This window comes from Pleurodeles waltl, chromosome 4_2 (genome assembly GCF_031143425.1).
Source record: "Pleurodeles waltl isolate 20211129_DDA chromosome 4_2, aPleWal1.hap1.20221129, whole genome shotgun sequence".
NCBI lineage: Eukaryota > Metazoa > Chordata > Amphibia > Caudata > Salamandridae > Pleurodeles > Pleurodeles waltl.
In genome coordinates, this window is record NC_090443.1 from 519,027,332 (window position 1) to 519,047,019 (window position 19,688).

General features: G+C 44.2%; 1 protein-coding gene across 2 annotated transcripts in view; it reads left to right on the plus strand.

Moving 5' to 3' along the window:
• Window positions 1-19,688, plus strand: part of LOC138293038 (flavin-containing monooxygenase 3-like) — a 267,968-nt gene that overhangs the window by 162,084 nt on the left and 86,196 nt on the right. For both annotated transcript variants that reach the window (XM_069232019.1, XM_069232020.1), the window contains 2 exons: window positions 13,601-13,789; window positions 15,728-15,884. In XM_069232019.1, the coding sequence (XP_069088120.1) occupies window positions 13,601-13,789; window positions 15,728-15,884 (346 nt within the window). The remainder of the gene's footprint in view (window positions 1-13,600; window positions 13,790-15,727; window positions 15,885-19,688) is intronic.

Below are 19,688 nucleotides of genomic sequence, written 5' to 3' on the forward strand. Positions count from 1 at the left end.
TCCCTAAAGCTAGGGCTGGTAGAAGTAAAGCACTTCCTACTATCCCTCCCTCTACAGTGGATTCCAATTCTGAGGAAGAAGAATTTCCACCCTGTGCAGAACCTACACCAGAGGAGCTGGAAGCTGACACTGCTGAGCTTTTGGGTGAAGGGGGGCCAGCCAGGGAGAAGCTGAGTGTGGCACAGCAAACCTGTCCCACACTAGAGGGTCTAAGACAGCAAGCTGTCAAACAGGCTAATGGGGATGTCAGTGACTCTCACAGAGTTTACTGGGAGGACAACCTCTTGTACACCGAAGCAAGGGATCCTAAACCTGGAACTGCCAGGAGGTTAGTGATTCCTCAGGAGTACAGAAAGTTCCTCCTAACTCTAGCCCACGACATTCCCCTAGCTGGACATTTGGGACAAATGAAAACTTGGGACAGACTTGTTCCCTTGTTTCATTGGCCTAGAATGTCTGAGGACACAAAGGAATTTTGTAAGTCCTGTGAAACCTGACAAGCCAGTGGCAAGACAGGTGGCACTCCAAAGGCACCCCTTATTCCACTGCCTGTGGTTGGGGTTCCCTTTGAAAGGGTAGGGGTTGACATAGTTGGCCCCCTTGACCCTCCTACTGCTTCAGGCAATAGGTTTATCTTGGTGGTAGTGGACCATGCCACAAGATATCCTGAAGCAATTCCTCTTAGGACCACTACAGCACCTGCAGTGGCAAAGGCCCTCCTGGGAATATTTTCCAGGGTGGGCTTCCCAAAAGAGGTAGTTTCAGACAGAGGAAGCAATTTCATGTCTGCTTACTTGAAGGCCATGTGGAAGGAGTGTGGGGTGACATACAAGTTCACCACACCCTATCATCCACAAATAAATGGACTGGTGGAGAGATTTAACAAAACTCTCAAAGGCATGATTATGGGTCTCCTGTTACCATGCCTCTTTTTTGCCTACAGGGAGGTACCCCAGAAAGGAGTGGGCTTCAGCCCCTTTGAACTCCTCTTTGGACACCCTGTTAGGGGTCCACTAACACTTGTCAAGGAGGGTTGGGAACAACCTTTAAAAGCTCCAAAACAAGATATTGTGGACTATGTACTTGGCCTCAGATCAAGGATGGCTGAGTACATGAAAAAGGCCAGTAAAAACCTTCAGGCCAGCCAAGAGCTCCAAAAGCAATGGCATGACCAGAAGGCTGTTTTGGTTCAGTACAAACCAGGGCAGAAAGTGTGGGTCTTGGAGCCTGTGGCCCCAAGAGCACTCCAAGATAAATGGAGTGGACCCCACACAATTGTTGAGAAAAAGGGTGAAGTCACCTACTTAGTTGACTTAGGCACTGCCAGGAGTCCCCTTAGGGTGCTCCATGTCAATCGCCTGAAACCCTACTATGACAGGGCTGATCTCACCCTGCTCATGGCAACTGATGAGGGACAGGAAGAAGACAGTGATCCTCTACCTGATCTCTTCTCTTCCACAGAACAAGATGCTCTAGTGGAAGGTGTAGTTTTGGCTGATTGTCTTACTGCTGAGCAGAAAGACCACTGCATAAATCTCCTGGGTCAGTTTTCTGAACTCTTCTCTACTGTGCCAGGTACCACTTCTTGGTGTGAGCACACTATAGATACTGGAGACAGCTTGCCTGTCAAAAGTAAAATCTATAGGCAGCCTGACCATGTCAGGGACTGCATAAAGCAAGAGGTGCAGAAAATGTTAGAACTGGGAGTGGTTGAGCACTCTGAAAGTCCATGGGCTTCTCCTGTGGTACTTGTACCAAAACTTCATTCCAAGGATGGAAAGAAGGAAATGCGGTTTTGTGTAGACTACAGAGGTCTCAACCAGGTAAACAAAACTGATGCTCACCCTATACGCAGGGCAGATGAGCTCATAGATACACTGGCATCTGCCAAGTATCTAAGCACTTTTGATTTGACTGCAGGGTATTGGCAGATCAAATTATCAGAAGATGCTAAACCTAAAACTGCATTTTCAACCATTGGAGGACATTACCAATTCACAGTAATGCCTTTTGGATTGAAAAATGCACCTGCCACTTTTCAAAGGTTGGTGAACACAGTCCTGCAAGGGCTGGAAGCTTTTAGTGCAGCATATCAGGACAATATAGCTGTCTTTAGCTCCAGTTGGGATGATCACCTGGTCCACCTATGGAAAGTTTTAGAGGCCCTGCAAAAGGCAGGCCTCACTATCAAGGCTTCAAAGTGCCAGATAGGGCAGGGGAAGGTGGTTTATCTGGGACACCTTGTTGGTGGGGAACAGATTGCACCACTGCAGGGGAAAATCCAAACTATTATAGATTGGGTTCCCCCTACTACTCAGACTCAGGTGAGAGCCTTCCTAGGCCTCACTGGGTATTACAGGAGGTTCATTAAGAACTATGGCTCCATTGCAGGCCCTCTTAATGACCTCACATCCAAGAAAATGCCTAAAAAGGTATTATGGACAGCAAACTGTCAGAAAGCTTTTGAGGAGCTGAAGCAGGCCATGTGCTCTGCACCAGTCCTGAAAAGCCCTTGTTACTCTAAAAAATTATATGTCCAAACTGATGCATCTGAATTAGGAGTAGGGGCAGTCCTATCACAACTTAATTCTGAGGGCCAGGATCAACCTGTTGCTTTTATTAGTAGGAGGTTGACCCCTAGAGAAAAGCGTTGGTCTGCCATAGAGAGGGAGGCCTTTGCTGTGGTCTGGGCACTGAAGAAGTTGAGGCCATACCTGTTTGGCACTCACTTCATTGTTCAGACAGACCACAAACCTCTACTTTGGCTAAAACAAATGAAAGGTGAAAATCCTAAATTATTGAGGTGGTCCATATCCCTACAGGGAATGGACTATACAGTGGAACATAGACCTGGGAGTAGCCACTCCAATGCAGATGGACTCTCCAGATATTTCCACTTAGACAATGAAGACTCATCAGGTCATGGCTAGTCTTATTGTCCTTCGTTGGGGGGGGGGGGTTGTGTAGGAAAGTACCATCTTGCCTGGCATGTTACCCCCATTTTTCACTGTATATATGTTGTTTTAGTTGTATGTGTCACTGGGACCCTGCCAGCCAGGGCCCCAGTGCTCATAAGTGTGCCTGAATGTGTTACCTGTGTTATGACTAACTGTCTCACTGAGGCTCTGCTAATCAGAACCTCAGTGGTTATGTTCTCTCATTTCTTTCAAATTGTCACTAACAGGCTAGTGACCAATTTTACCAATTTACATTGGCTTGCTGGAACACCCTTATAATTCCCTAGTATATGGTACTGAGGTACCCAGGGTATTGGGGTTCCAGGAGATCCCTATGGGCTGCAGCATTTCTTTTGCCACCCATAGGGAGCTCTGACAATTCTTACACAGGCCTGCCACTGCAGCCTGAGTGAAATAATGTCCACGTTATTTCACAGCCATTTTACACTGCACTTAAGTAACTTATAAGTCACCTATATGTCTAACCTTTACCTGGTAAAGGTTAGGTGCAAAGTTACTTAGTGTGAGGGCACCCTGGCACTAGCCAAGGTGCCCCCACATTGTTCAGGGCCAATTCCCTGGACTTTGTGAGTGCGGGGACACCATTACACGCGTGCACTACATATAGGTCACTACCTATATGTAGCTTCACAATGGTAACTCCGAATATGGCCATGTAACATGTCTATGATCATGGAATTGCCCCCTCTATGCCATCCTGGCATAGTTGGCACAATCCCTTGATCCCAGTGGTCTGTAACACAGACCCTGGTACTGCCAAACTGCCTTTCCCGGGGTTTCACTGCAGCTGCTGCTGCTGCCAACCCCTCAGACAGGCTTCTGCCCTCCTGGGGTCCAGCCAGGCCTGGCCCAGGATGGCAGAACAAAGGAATTCCTCTGAGAGAGGGTGTTACACCCTCTCCCTTTGGAAAATGGTGTGAAGGCAGGGGAGGAGTAGCCTCCCCCAGCCTCTGGAAATGCTTTCATGGGCACACATGGTGCCCATTTCTGCATAAGCCAGTCTACACCGGTTCAGGGACCCCTTAGCCCTGCTCTGGCGCGAAACTGGACAAAGGAAAGGGAAGTGACCACTCCCCTGACCTGCACCTCCCCTGGGAGGTGTCCAGAGCTCCTCCAGTGTGCTCCAGACCTCTGCCATCTTGGAAACAGAGGTGCTGCTGGCACACTGGACTGCTCTGAGTGGCCAGTGCCACCAGGTGACGTCAGAGACTCCTTCTGATAGGCTCCTTCAGGTGTTGCTAGCCTATCCTCTCTCCTAGGTAGCCAAACCCTCTTTTCTGGCTATTTAGGGTCTCTGTCTCTGGGGATTCCTTAGATAACGAATGCAAGAGCTCATCCGAGTTCCTCTGCATCTCTCTCTTCACCTTCTGCCAAGGAATCGACTGCTGACCGCGCTGGAAGCCTGTAAAACTGCAACAAAGTAGCAAAGACGACTACTGCATCTCTGTAACACTGATCCTGCCGCCTTCTCGACTGTTTTCCTGGTGGTGCATGCTGTGGGGGTAGTCTGCCTCCTCTCTGCACTAGACGCTCCGAAGAAATCTCCCGTGGGTCGACGGAATCGTCCCCCTGCAACCGCAGGCACCAAAGAACTGCATCACTGGTACCCTGGGTCTCCTCTCAGCACGACGAGCGAGGTCCCTTGAATCCAGCAATTCTGTCCAAGTGACTCCCACAGTCCAGTGACTCTTCAGTCCAAGTTTGGTGGAGGTAAGTCCTTGCCTCCCCACGCCAGACTGCATTGCTGGGAACCGCGACTTTTGCAGCTACTCCGGCCTCCGTGCACTTCCGGCGGAAATCCTTTGTGCACAGTCCAGCCTGGGTCCACGGCACTCTAACCTGCATTGCACGACTTCCTAAGTTGTCCTCCGGTGACGTGGGACTCCTTTGTGCGACTTCAGGTGAGCACCATTTCACGCATCTTTGTAGTGCCTGTTCCAGCACTTCTGCGGATGCTGCCTGCTTTTGAGAGGGCTCCTTGTCTTGCTTGATGCCCCCTTTGTCCCCAGACACAATTGGCGACATCCTGGTCCCTCCTGGGCCACAGCAGCATCCAAAAACCCTAACCGCACGATTTGCAGCTAGCAAGGCTTGTTGGCGGTCTTTCTTCAGGAAAACACTTCTGCACAACTCTCCAAAGCGTGAGGGATCCATCCTCCAAAGGGGAAGTCTCTAGCCCTTGTCGTTATTGCAGAACCTTCAGCTTCTACTGTCCAGTAGTAGCTTCTTTGCATCCACAGCTGGCATTTCCTGGGCATCTGCCCATCTCCGACTTACTTGTGACTTTTGGACTTGGTCCCCTTGTTCCACAGGTACCCTCGACTGGAAATCCATCGTTGTTGCATTGCTGGTTTGTGTCTTTCCTGCAGAATTCCCCTATCACGACTTCTATGTCCTTTGGGGAACTTTAGTGCACTTTGCACTCACTTTTCAGGGTCTTGGGGTGGGCTATTTTCCTAACCCTAACTGTTTTCTTACAGTCCCAGCGACCCTTTACAAGGTCACATAGGTTTGGGGTCCATTCGTGGTTCGCATTCCACTTTTGGAGTATATGGTTTGTGTTGCCCCTATCCCTATGTGTCCCCATTGCATCCTATTGTAACTATACATTGTTTGCACTGTTTTCTAAGACTATTACTGCATATTTTGGTATTGTGTACATATATCTTGTGTATATTTGCTATCCTCATACTGAGGGTACACTCTGAGATACTTTGGCATATTGTCATAAAAATAAAGTACCTTTATTTTTAGTATATCTGTGTATTGTGTTTTCTTATGATATTGTGCATATGACACTTGTGGTACTGTAGGAGCTTCACTCGTCTCCTAGTTCAGCCTAAGCTGCTCTGCTAAGCTACCATTATCTATCAGCCTATGCTGCTAGACACCCTATACACTAATAAGGGATAACTGGGCCTGGTGCAAGGTGTAAGTACCCCTTGGTACTCACTACAACCCAGTCCAGCCTCCTACAGTCTGTAACTAAGATACCTACACACTCCTCTCTCTGAAATGCATCCAATCATCACAATCTCTCTGAGAATTCTAAACTTTAAGGTACGGTGGATAAAGAAAATGAGGAAAATATCCACTGAAATTTGTACTACCAGAGAGGCATCAACTGAGAAAACCCACCAAGCAAACACCTCACCTGCAGCTCACTATGCAAGAGTTCCACCCCTACATCTGGGCACTGGGAAATGTCCACTTTTAAAGGAAAGGTCAGAATAATGGCAACTACTAATCAAGCAAAATGTATTATGCGTTCCCCACTGCAAAAGGCGGATGGGTAGAGGGCATGACTGTGTCCAGTGATGATAGCCCTCTAGTGCAAGCAGATGGCCATTAATCCACTCACACCAATACAAAAGGGAATGCTTTATTCTAAATCTTCAAAAGTACAAATTTCCACAGCTTGAAATTTTGCCTCTAATAGGTTTCAGTTAGGGGTATATGGCACTCGCAGAGTTTCACTCAACAGAATTCCGTGGAGTTACATGAAAACTCCGCAAGATTCCACCAAGTTTTGCACATGCGTGGAAATCAGCACTTCCTGCTGCTTGCACTGATTTTTAACTCCGGGAGTTCATTCCACACTGAAAAATCAGCACAAATGGCACCACAAGGTGTGCGAAGGGCGAGCGGTAGCTTTCTCACAGAGCTACTGGTAACATGGGACAGCAGCACACAAATGATTATAACCCATCCAAGCATTTATTTTGGAAAAGGGTAATATGCCTTCCCACCACTTCTATGGCAGCATTTTCTCCTTCCCTTGCACTTCAAACCCTCTTCCTTCCCTCCACATCCAGTATTTGCCCCCAGCACACATTTACCACCTGCTAAAAGCAGATGGTAAACGTGACTGTTAATTGCCTGGGAACCAGGAAAACAATGCAGAACTTCGCCTGGTAAATCCAGGTCGGCACAGTGTTTCCCCATTCAGGGGGGATTAGCTCATAATTGCATGGCATTAGCCAGGTGTTACCGCACAGTTACATTCATTTTGTGTGTAGAGCTTGCACCCCTCCAGTACTGGCCAACTCCTAATCAGGGCCCAAGTTGGAACTTAAACCTTTGTTTCTACGGTTGACCGGTTTGGAACAATCTCATGCACCATAGTCTTGCTCCTGGTTTAGACAGGACCCATAACTAACTATCTTATGACTCTTTACAAAAGATAACTGAACTAGATGAACCTTCGAGCACTCTTTCCCTGTAACAACAGAACAATCCATTTGCGCACATTTTACGAGGATACAAAAGAGGGTTATTACTACATTTTAAAATATCTTCACTATTTGTCAAGTCATGATTATCATACTCTAAAACTCTTTATAAAAAAGCCCTCTTTCTCACAGTCCTAGTCCTCAGTGCATCGAAAGACACCATTTAATTCTCAGCTTCTCTCAGTTGGCCATCGTTCTCTGGCCACTTTATCATCCTCTCAGAGTTTTATAGAAGAGGGACAGCCCTGGCCCCTGTGGATAAGACATAAAAGGCAGGTACTTTGTGGCTGCTTCTGCAGCTACACCCGCTGAATGGCATGAGGGGCAGAGTGAATGGAAGAGGCCAAAGATGGTGGAAAAGGTAAGGACGATACAGGGAAACAATGGAAGGAGAAAGATTAGAAAAAGAGATACGATGAGAAGGAAGGAGGGAGTGAAGTGAACACTATCTGAGGTGCTGTTTGAAGTGAGAAGGATATTCCGCAAAATGTGTGGGTAGAGGAGGAGAGAGAGAGAAAGTCAAATTAAGAGACAAACAGATGCCCTTACAACAGTGGACAGGAAGCAGAAGCAGCAGAGTGGAGTGTAGGATATGGAAAAAAGAAGCTGAACAGAATAGGAGAAAATAGAGTGGATGAGAGCATTGGAGAGACAGAGAAGAACAGGTGAGTGAGGATGCGTGAGGTGGCAAGGAGGGGTGAAGATTAGAGAAGCAAAGACAATTGAATTCGGGTGGAAGGAGTGGACAGAGGAGAAGGGGAATGGAGATAAAAAGAGGAAGAAAGCAAAGGGTAGGGAAAGGGATAGTAGAAAATACATTTAGGATGAACAAAGGTTAAGGGTAAGTGGGTGTGAGGAACAGGAGAAACAACAGAGCAGAAGAAATAAAGGAGGAGCAGGTAGGAGGTATGGAGAGAAGAGTTATGGAAAGGTAGTGGACGGGAGATGAGTCAAAAGAGTAAGTGGAAAGGAAGTAAAGTGAGGGAGAGAGGAGAGGAGAGTGGAGAGTGAAAAATAAGAGGGGATCAGAGATGAAGTGTGAGACATGTAGGAGAAACGCAGGGCTTCTAACCAAGTGACAGGAAATGTAGAGCACTGAGCTGTGGTCTTTAAATAACACAAAGAGGTTTACAGAGGCCTGAGAACTACTCCATGATTGCTGATGTGTTTATGGGTAGACCCAGCCTTCCTGTTGCATTGTAAGGGTTATTTTAGGAACAAAGCCAGGAACCTCCAACAACTTTCCTTGACTTGTTGGCAGAGCAGAGAGCTGGTGCTCTGCTACAGTTGAGGCCTCGGACCCATGCACTTGTCAAACACAGGTATAAAAAATGTACATCATTTTCTTTTTTCATATTTCTATAAATTGCGGTAAAATGCAAAACCTGCATTTGACACTATATTTTAGCTCACAATGCAGAGTTGTGTCCAATTTTTACATGAAGATGCATGAAGTGCAAATAACACAATCATCGCAAACAGCAGCCTCTCGTATTCTGGTCATTCTTATTGTTCCTGTGTACTCACTCTAAATTTTGCAAATGTGGCACAATAACTTAATTTCAGGAAATTAACAGAACAAGCGTAACACAACAATTACCAAAATTAAGAGAAATTAATTGCGATTACACTGGTATAACTGATTTTTTGTCTGGGCCTATTGTCGACCATGCTAATGAAAGCTGCTTCATCCATCCCATCAACCAACAGTGCCTCTGAGAGAAGAACTACAGACTGGGATGAAGCATGAGCCATGTTAGAATCTCTGCATGGGTCAGGAAGGACCCTGCCTCGCGTTGGGATGTAGCCTCCTTTCCTGTTAAGGGACAGCAGTGTGCCATCCTACAAAACAATTGCAATTTTCACTGTAAATGATCTCGGCGGTTAGTTTTCTTTATTTTCATCCTCTAGTGTTATATTGAAACATACATTTCAGTCCTTTCAGTTTTAACTTCATTCTAGCTGATGCAGACATACAGATCCTAAAATTCCAGAAACTTGCAAATTCAAAAGACAAATAAAGACTCAGTCAGTGTTGCATGGAAGTCTTAATTGATATTTATGTATATGATACCATACTAAACATACTGTCTCTTTCCTATAGCGCAACAAGATCCCACAGGGCTTTAGTTCCTTTTCAAGGAATTGTGAAGATATATTGGCGTAGGTGCAGTTTAGTTATTTTTCATGGAACATATGTAATAAAAGTTGTACTGTTGATTTACTCTGAGGATTTACTGGTGCAATTTTCAAGGTGCTTTTTATTATCCTGATGTCCAAACTTCTTGTCAGTCTGACTGTTCATACTTTTAGCTAAAGTGCAGCCCAAATGTGGGCCATGGCATGGACAGGTAGAAGCTCTTGACTCCCCAGAACCACTGGCTCAAGCCTCTCAAAATTATGAAAAAAGAAGCTCACTGGTCTTCCCCTTTCAGCCCAGACCCTCACAAGGCCATTCCCTAACTGATCAAAAGGTGAATTGCTAACTGTATTCCCATTAGACTTATAATGCAAACATCAAGACGTACCGTTGATAAGACCTACTGCAATTGTTTTGGGATTGGTAGTTAAGCTGCTTGAGGTGTCAAACCAGTGGTTCCAAAACTGTGCACCGCAGCAACCCAGTGCGCCACAAAACCTAGCCAGAGGTGCGTGCACCGAGCACACATTTTTTTGAACCACAGGTGCCTTTGAAGAAGCCTTCTGTGTGCAGCAGCGCACTCCTGACCTGTGTTTTTGTGAGGCAACAATTCTGCTGTGCTTTGGAGATTAAATAACGTAAGTACAAAAAAACTAAAGAATGCTGATGCTTCTTGCCCCTTCCTGAATTTGTGTTCAGATGTCACATGCTCTTGCGTACACATGTGTGCCATTCCGCAATATACAGGTGTGTAGTTGGGCCGCCGCTTACACGCAGCATTCTGAATTTTTTAGATACCTATTTTTAGGCCACCAACTTTCCAGAGTGAGGCAAGGCTTCAAAGACAAGTGTTGGTTCCATGTGAAAATATAAACTGTTTAAATATCTTTTGCGTAGTCTCAGAAATAAACTGTGCCAAAATTTGGGCCGTACATAGACCTGCTTCTCTGAAAATTCAACATGCACTTAATTGTTGAATTCAACCTAATTCTCTTTTTTGTCAGTTTAAGTCCAATCACTACATATTTGCAGGTGAGTGCCTGATTTTGGGCATAAATGGAAGGAGAAATTTAATTTGAGAGATGTTAACGTAATGTTGAGATTTTGGTATCTATTTTGGAATCAGCTTTTTTTAAATTTTGTTTCTGAGGTCTGTTTCCATGTGCTACTTCTGCGGTCTGTTTTCACATGCTATTCAGGAAAGCAGCAGAAGTGACTTCTATAATTGTTGACTAGCTCATCCAATGGCCTCAAAGTATGAAAAGAAGGTGGCAAGCTTGTGGATAGTTCATAGGAAATGCTGTTGTTCCTAGCTGTAGTTTTAGTAACAGTGCCCATGCTGGGAGTCTTACTAGTACCCAAAAAAAGACACACTGGTAGAGTCACAATTTATTTATAGGACTTGTATAGCATCTCCAATGGGATCCCCTTTGTGATTGTCACCACTCCATTCCATGCTTCCAGAATTTCACATGCCTTATCATGCAACCTGCACCAGCACACTAATTCTGGATGCCACATTTCTCCCGGATATGCAAACAATGCAGTTTGTTGCATAGTGCAGCATATATTATTGACAGAGCACCATGCACACATGCACACATGCATGCAAAGTCTGGTATAAAAACAATAGTTCTTAAAAACTAATTTGTGAGTGAAATGACTACTTTCAACTACTACCTACCAGCCTAGATGCTACTTTGCTGTGGGAGTGGTCTTAGATTTGTGGGCGTAATTCCGGGCAATGGGCCATTCCTTCAATGATGATAGGTTTCAGCCCTGAGGGGAAAAGTGCAAGAGCAACAGGAATCAGTATCGCACAATCCAGAGAGGCATCTTCTGGACATGTGAAGAGAATAGCTCAGCAGCAACGCAACACCAAATTGCATGGCAATTTATGAGGCCGGACCTTTCTTTATTTAGTACCAGCTTCCAAGATATTATTTAGAGGATCAGTGCTTGTGCTCCAATCAAACTTCAAGTTGGGTTTCTACTGATCTTTCTCTCTTGTAGCCATGTCAAACTAGTGCATATGCTTGAATCCCAACACACTATGAATATTTTGACTCCCAAACCTCCACAGTTTCTCCATACTCCCAAGAGTTATCCTTATGGGTTTGTTTTTTGTGGGCTGTCTTTCATGTCCCAAGGCTACTACTCGCTTTACTCACTTACATATATCCTGACAGCACAAGGCAGAGATGACAGACCACATCCATTATTCCACCAACAGTAACCATTAACAAATGGTAGCATCTCATAGCCTGGAAAATCCGACACAGAACGAGTTGTGATGTAGTGGTATGTAAAACCAGTGCAAAGTGTCTAGTCAGAGTCCCATTCGGTCAACCCCATTTTGTGGTCAGATCCTGATAAAACCACAAATTTTAGATCTACAAGGAGGAACAGTTCATTTAGAAAACACCCCTAATGGCATCCAGAGTGGTGGGCCAGAACACAAACCCATACCTGTCTAAATTTTTATTTTTTAGCAAGCAGGTAATGGTTTCTTGGAAAAAAATATAATATTTTACGCCTAATTCAGTGGCTTGTGAAAGTCATGAGAATACACTAGTGAATGTTCCAGCCACTGACTGCTTGAGTGATATTAAACAGGAGCTATGAGTCAACAGTTTGTTTGTATGATAGCAGATGAGTGCACAGGAGGATCACCTCCAGGTCTTAAAAAGCAATGACATACATTGACCCTTTAAGTTATGTTGATTGCATGAGGGCCTATATGTACATTTTAAAAGTAGGACTGATAACGTGAGTCCAAAAAATAAAGTCCTTTTTGCAGGTTACTCTTTTAACAGGTTCCTCCTTAACAGCTTCTAGAACTTAGGAAATTACAAATATCTACCTAAGAATCTGGACCTTCACATGTAGGGCCTATTGCTTCTCAAATCACAACTAACATGATACAAAACTGGTGATAATGCAAAGCCTCAATTACAACAATGAGTGCAAAAGTTCATTTAAATATCAGACACTTTCCAGTGAGCCATTGAAAGCCCTGATGGAAATTTGCTGCCACCGAAGAGAAAAAATTGAATATTGTTGCCTCTAGATTTGTTCTGTTAAGGGAGTACACAGGCCTGCCTCAGGGGATCTTTCTTCATCAGGGCTTTGCAACATAAGTCCAGGAGAGCTGGATCAATGCCAGGTTTTCAGAATGTAGGGCTATGAATATGACTTTTATTGAGAATCATTGTATGTAAATTTACCGGAAGAGTATATCCTCAAAACCGGCTGCATGGGTATGAAGGTTAAATAAGAAAAGGCTGTGAGACCAATCCCATTTCAGATATAGTTTGAAAAGGTAGGCTTTTAAATGACTTTTGGAGATCAGGAGCAAATGTTTAGTCTTATGAACATCCTTAAGTGAAATAATATCATATTGTGGAAGGGACACCCAGCCCAGGGAACTCTGAAACAGGCAAGAGATTAAATATCTTGATCCTGCAACAGATTTGGGCATTATTTTTGACCAATCTGATTGATCATTGTTTTGGCTAATCAGATTGCTCAAACCATCCTTTGTCTGGTCTTCTTAAAACAGAGCGGATACAGGAAAAGCAAGAGTAGAATATACCATGCCAGATACTTGGAGGGTGAGGTTATGTGTGCTAGGCAATCATCTAGAATTCCACACTTTTCATCCACCTCACCTTCCATCAGTGGAACATTCTAGTGGGAGGATTTGAGAAAGAGACCTGAGATGTGGAGGTGGAAAAGAGGACTGGTCAGGACAGAAGACAATGTCACTTGGTGTGGAAAACAGGTTTTGGATATTTATTTCCATTTAATTGTATTTATTGTACAATGGAGTTTTGGAAAGCCCGACTAACTAGGTAGCCTCTGAAGGCTTTGAAACAGTATGTATTAGAGGGAGTGTCTATGTGCAGTAGTCATACATTTGCAAGTATTAAGTGGTGGAAAATTGGTTGATCATTTCGAAGGGGTGGGCCTGGGCCAAGATATTCCCATTGTTGAAAGTGTCCCCTACACAATGACAAAGCGTTAATGAACAGCAAGAGGCCTGATAGCCTAAGTGAGGGAGGCAACTAGAATATTACTAAAAGATATGAGCAAAGAGAATAGTGTGCATATACAGGCTGCTACAATTGGTGCACTTTATTCAGTGTCAATAACAATCTGACGGTTTGTGGGAGGGAAGGTCTCAATTTCCTTTGCTCAAGTCACCACAGTTTTCTGTATGTTATGCCGATCTTTTGTGTCCTTCCTAGGAGGAGGTTGTGGAAGGAAGAGCCAGTATCTACAGAACAGTATTCACCAACGCTTGCCGGGAGATGATGTCCTACCCCGATTTCCCCATCCCGGAAGATTACCCCAACTACCTGCATAACTCTCTTTTTCTCAAATATCTCCATCTGTATGCGCAGCACTTCAATCTCCAGAGACACATCAAGTTCAAGGTAACATTGTATAGGAAAATAGGTGGAGCTGGTACTGCATACATTTTTAAGTCTTTTGATGGTGTGGATGTGGAGGGTAAAGAGTTTGTGTAGAGGAGGAATCTGAAGTATATAAAGTCAAGTTTTCAGATATTGGAAGAAAGGGCGAAATACTTTAGGATCAGCTGGGTGAAATACAACCTGGCCAATTAAACAATTTATCAGCGAGCAAGACTTTTCTAATAAATAAGCACAGGACATTTCTGCCTTGACTATAGTGACCAACAAGACCCTCAAACTATTTTTCCTGCTTCCTCCGTGACCTTATTATGAATTGGCCGTGTGGAATTCCTGGGGGTAGGGGGTACCTCTCCATTAAACGGCAAGATTGACAGTTTTTTCAGGTCTGTAAACATTGGCTCCTCAAACTGCGGACCTAATAGTTATGGGGCTGGAGAAACCGGACCCAGAACCATCAGCAGAGCAGCAGAGGCTGCAGGCATCTGCTGTGCCTGGCCCATCTGCATATTTCAGCATGGGGGAGAAAAAGAAGCTCCTACGAGCTGAAGAAATGGGATACTTACCCACTTGTCGGCCCCCTGCTCCCTTCTGCCTCCTCAAGGAAAGAGAAAAAGCCCTCAAAGCATTTACCAAAGAAGTGCTCCAAAAAAGAGAGGGTCCAAACTGCAAACTTCCTGTATAAAATACCTATTTTGTAAGCGTGGGAGCTTAACCGGAGGACATGGACCCAAGTCCTCCAAGAGGGATGCACTACTAAGAAGAAGGTAAGGTCCCACTTACTAAGTGAGGTTGTTTAATGTCAAATTGCCAATGGTACAATGATTTTCATGAATGGGACTGCAATGAGAACTTTAGTTGCTCCACTTCAAGTTTTATTTCAAAAGACAAGTAACTCCCAGTTGAGGTACAACAAAATGGGTCCCACAGAAAAGCAGAAGCTCAGCCCTCAAAGCATTTACCACCTGCTCGGAACAGGTGGTAAATGTTAACAGATTTGGGCTTGTTTTTTCGACCAGGAGGGGAAAATGTGTGGAAATCAAATTCCAAATTCCATATGTAATTCTCCATGCAGGAGAAACAGCTTTAAATCCCTGTTATCTGACAGAGAGATACCACCTGGTACTGTAAATTTGGGCTCCGGTATGTCCCTGTGGAAATAACAGGGAACTCATAATAGGGCTCTAACTGTTCACATCACTTACATGCTCGAGCTTTTCTTTTAACATATAATTTTAAATCAGATGTGAGGGATCAGTGAAAGTAAAGTTATGATGTATTTTCTCTGTCTCAGCACTACTGCCAAGGTGGAATGACATATGAAACAATAAAAGGTAGCCCTCCTTTCATGTAGTTTCTGGTTGTTTTTGCATTTACATCAGTTAAGTATATTAAATAAGAGGTTTTGATAGGCGGGTGTGTTGGAACTGTTTACAATACATACAAAGGGTCACATTTAGCAAATTACAGATGGGCTGCTCCATCAAAATGTGACAGCTATCCCGTAGGCCGTATTATAAGTGCAATGCACTTGGAATATGGCTGTGGCGAAGCGTCCCGTCTCTGAAACTATGAATAAGGCTTGCAGTCTTCTGCTGGATGAAGTAGGATGTAAGTGACCAATTCTGGTTTATAAGGCTCTGTTCAGCACATGTTCTCTATGTTGCAACAGACATTGATTGGTTGCAGAAGCTTACTTTACAAGGGGTTCTTGGATCTTATGCTCTTTGGACACCTTATCCATAACAGAAAGGTCATCCTGGATCATCTTCAGACAGATGACTTTAAGTATCGAGTGATCATCAAGAAGCCACAAGCAGTCAGCAGTGCTTCCAGCATTTGTACAGGTTTTATATAGCGATGTTCCCATGGTGATAGCGAGCGAATCAGAATGCTTGAAATGTTTACCTATAAAGAACATGTCATTGATTTGCCTTGCAGACAATGGTGGTCAGTGTTAGGAAGCGCCCTGACTACTCCGTCTCCGGCCAGTGGGAGGTGGTCACAGAAAAGGATGGGAAGCAGGAGTCACTCGTCTTTGATACAGTCATGGTCTGCACCGGGCATCACGTGTATCCTAATATTCCGGCCTTCCCAGGTAAGTCCTGAGAGGGGCTTCCAGCCTGACAGGACCAGAGATGGTTGTGGATCTCAAAACAAGAGACAGTGACGTATGGAATAAGCTCAGGGACCTTTTACAGAATCCAGAATATTATAGGACAGGAGAAACACAGAACTGAAATAGAAACCTACCCCACATCAAAAAGTTGCTTTTTCTATTGCACGTGTACTAGTTGCAGAAATATACATACTTATATTACACTGAAAATTATTGGTCCGGGTTTGCCCATTGAGCACAGCCTCTGCCTTGGAGTATTTCAGTTTTAAGGGAGAACCAGCCTCCCTAACATATGTATATGGCATACTCAGGCTTATTTCTAGGTTTTAACATTCTGTGATGCAATAACTCTTTGTTTCTTTATTCCATGATCATTATTTTAGCCGTCCATTGGCATTTTTGAATAAATTGCTTGGCAATTGATGTAGTTTAACTTCCAAATAGTTATGCTTTCCGATAAGGGATTTTCGTTCTTGGACTAACACTCAGATCAAACACCAAGTAAGGAACTACATTCCCCATAAGGACCCGGTAATTATCAATGACTGCACCTAAAAAAATAATCACAGGATGTGATTTATTTACAGTTCCCACATCACTGATAAACCTGTATGCAAGTCTTCCAAAGTTAAAACGTGTTGGTTGTTTATCTACGAGACTTGCAAAATAAAACACATGAGAGTTTTGCCCTGTTGATGACAGTCATTTCTCGTTGTTTAAGAAATTTAATAGCGTAATTTATAATAGGTTTTATGTAGGGGCGATTTTTTGCGCTTCAAAATTTCCAAGCCAAGGGTTGTTTAACTTTATCGGGTGCAGTAAATACCGAATACGCCTCCAGGGCACTGGTAATCAGGCCTAAGCGTTGTCGTTCCGTGGCACTTTCTCCTCTTTCATTTTCTCTCTCTGCACACTTTTTCTCACGTCTTTTTAAAACCTCTCTCGCCTTCCCTTGTCTCTTTCTCTTGTTAGGCGTCTGTTAGTCAACTGTATCTTTTGTAGCATGCGCGTCTCTCGCTTCTCTCGCTTCTCTCTCCTGTGCGCATATTCAGCTTCTTTTCTTACCAATCTCTTTATAACTGCTCTCAGTCAGTCTCTCTCTCTCTCTCTCCCTCTCTCTCTGTCTCTCTCATCTCTTGCCCTCTTAACTCTTTCCACTTTTACAATTTATGCCCTTCTTACTTTCTCTGCAGTCTTCACAGTGTACTTTAACTTGGTCATTTCTCTTTTCCTGGTGGTTCACTTCCTATGTTTCGCTTTGTTCTTTCTCTCTTGTGAAGCGGCACAGAATCTGATGAACGCCGCTCCCCTGGGATTTTCTACATCGCAACAATAAATCAATAAATGTTACAACGGTGTTACTTTCAGCAAACTGCTAAACACAACTCACTGGCAGCCTTTTACTGGACAGGGGGGTTACTGTTTTTATTTTTTGCCGGAACATATTGATTGGCATGGCACGGCTGCTTGTGGGGCTCTCTCCAGTCCTTGGGCCCCACATACTGCAGGGGCTGCAGGGCTCTGCGTTACACACTTGCACATTTACATTTCTACCACAGTGAGACAGAATGAGATTTGCGGATAATCCCACAGTATATTTGGTCAGGTGCAACAGTCGAACTGGATCCCGGCACCCTTGTTTCACTCTGGGCTCTGAAGTCAGCAACGAGTCACAGAGCACAGCTCATGCGGGTTGATGTCCTCCATTCCCTCTTGCCTTTTCCAGCTGTCTCTCCCTGCCCACCTCTCCGTCCCTCTGTCTGTCCTTGCTATCCACACAATTCAATTTTCCTTGTTCTACTTTCTCTCCATTGTGACTCAGTGGCAGTTGGTGGCTTTTCAAAGTTGTGGGGCTAAAGTGTCCAATTCCTGCCCAATCGCCACTACACCATGCCTTTTACCAGAGGTGAAGCCAGCCAGAGTGGTTGTAGTGGTTGGGGTGAGGGCCTAGGGGCCAATTATATAGAATAACAACTTTGCTGCTGCGCTGACGCCAGAGCGAACCTCACCAATCCTGCAGATTCTCTCATGTTGTCTTCAGCCTGAGAGATGTTGTTTTCAGCATGAGAGAAGCTGCAGGATTGTCTGGAGCAGGTTAACTCAGCGCTCCTTATGTGACTGGGGGCTTTTGTCTACAATCCCCCAGCTACAACAGCTGCTGCATTGGTGTTGGCAGAAGCGCGCATGTCGAGCTGGCCATTGCAAGACAGCCGGACAATTCAACATGCGCACTGAGAACTTTTTTAATGTGAGCCCTGCTACTGCCAATGGGTTATTAGCACAGCAGGAATCGCCCCTCCCTCGAGCTCGCCAGTGCACACATCATTAAAATGGTAATTATATTGTTATTAAAGTGTTGTTTTTAAATGTTTGTTGCTGCACTTCCAGCAGGCGGATTGACGCTCCTCTGCACTAAAAGAGAAACAGCCCTTGTCTTGACCTCTCTTTCCCTTTCTCTATCTCTTTTCCTTTCACCCTCTCTCACTCTTTTTCTCTTTTTCTTTCTCGTTTTTTCTTCTCCCTGTTTATTTACCTTTTTACTTCCATTCCTTTCTTTCTCTTTTTCCCTTTCTCTCTCTCATTCTTTTGCTCTCTCCCAGCACTCTTTTCTCCATCTCCTTTTCTCTCCCTTTCTTTCTCTTCCTCTGTCACCTGATAGTATGATATAAAATTAATTAAAAACGGCATCCACCTCAGATATCAGTACAATTATTTTGAGCTTCTTTTGTCCTTTATTTCTACTTTCATAGATGACCCTCCCCCCCATGTGCTTACTAAAAACTGCAATGCACACCAATGCGGATCCTAACTGGATGCTCCTTGTACATTGGACCTGTGTTTGTTGTGGTCAGTAGGCAGATCGCTCCAGTGGCATTCCCAGGCACCCTAATGTAAGACTGATACCAATCCCACATGCAATGGAAAACACACTAATGTATCCCTTCCTCTGCTCCGTTTGCTTCCCATTGTTGTAGTCCACCTCCCAAGACCCCTCTTGCTACCTTCGAACTCCAATGTGCCCCTTCCTAACCCCATCGTATATTAACCTCCTTACTGTACAGTTCCACCGCTTAGTACCTGGATTAAGCAATTCAAATCTATTTAGACTCCTTAAGTAAGTGAACATCCGAACAGTGATAGCCTCTGGACATTCCAAGATCATCTTGTGGCCTTGGTGAAATCTGAGCTCCACTTTTATCCAGAAATACTGCTTTTCAGCATTGAAGGTGAACGCCCTTGTGGTCTTGGATCACAGGAGAGATTTATTATTTAACTTTTCAACCATGACCAAAAAACAGGCAAAATTACTGGCAACCTTTGGACACTAATGCTTAGATGTAATCCCTTTGTACATTTGTGCCAGATGCGGCTTTTGTTAAAGTAAGAAAAACAAACAAATGATGGGTAACTGATTGACTTAATCTCAACCACTGGTAATTACACAAGCTGCATTCCAGTCCATTGCACTTTTGCCTACTGAGGCACTCTAGAGTAAGAACAGTTAATGCAAATCAGATTTGGAGCGTGAATTAGACTTTGGCAGATGGGTACTTTATCACAAACATGGCAAATATCCTGTACATCATATTAAAACTGCATTATATACTAATACACTTTTAGTAAGGCTGACAAAATGTGTGTCACATTTGTGACAGATTGAACATCACAAGCATGACTAGTATCCTAACCTCCCTATTAAAAGTGCATTATATTCTAATGCACTTGTAATGAAGCAGACATGGTGTTCCTCACTATTGTGATAGAGTACCCATCTGCCAAATG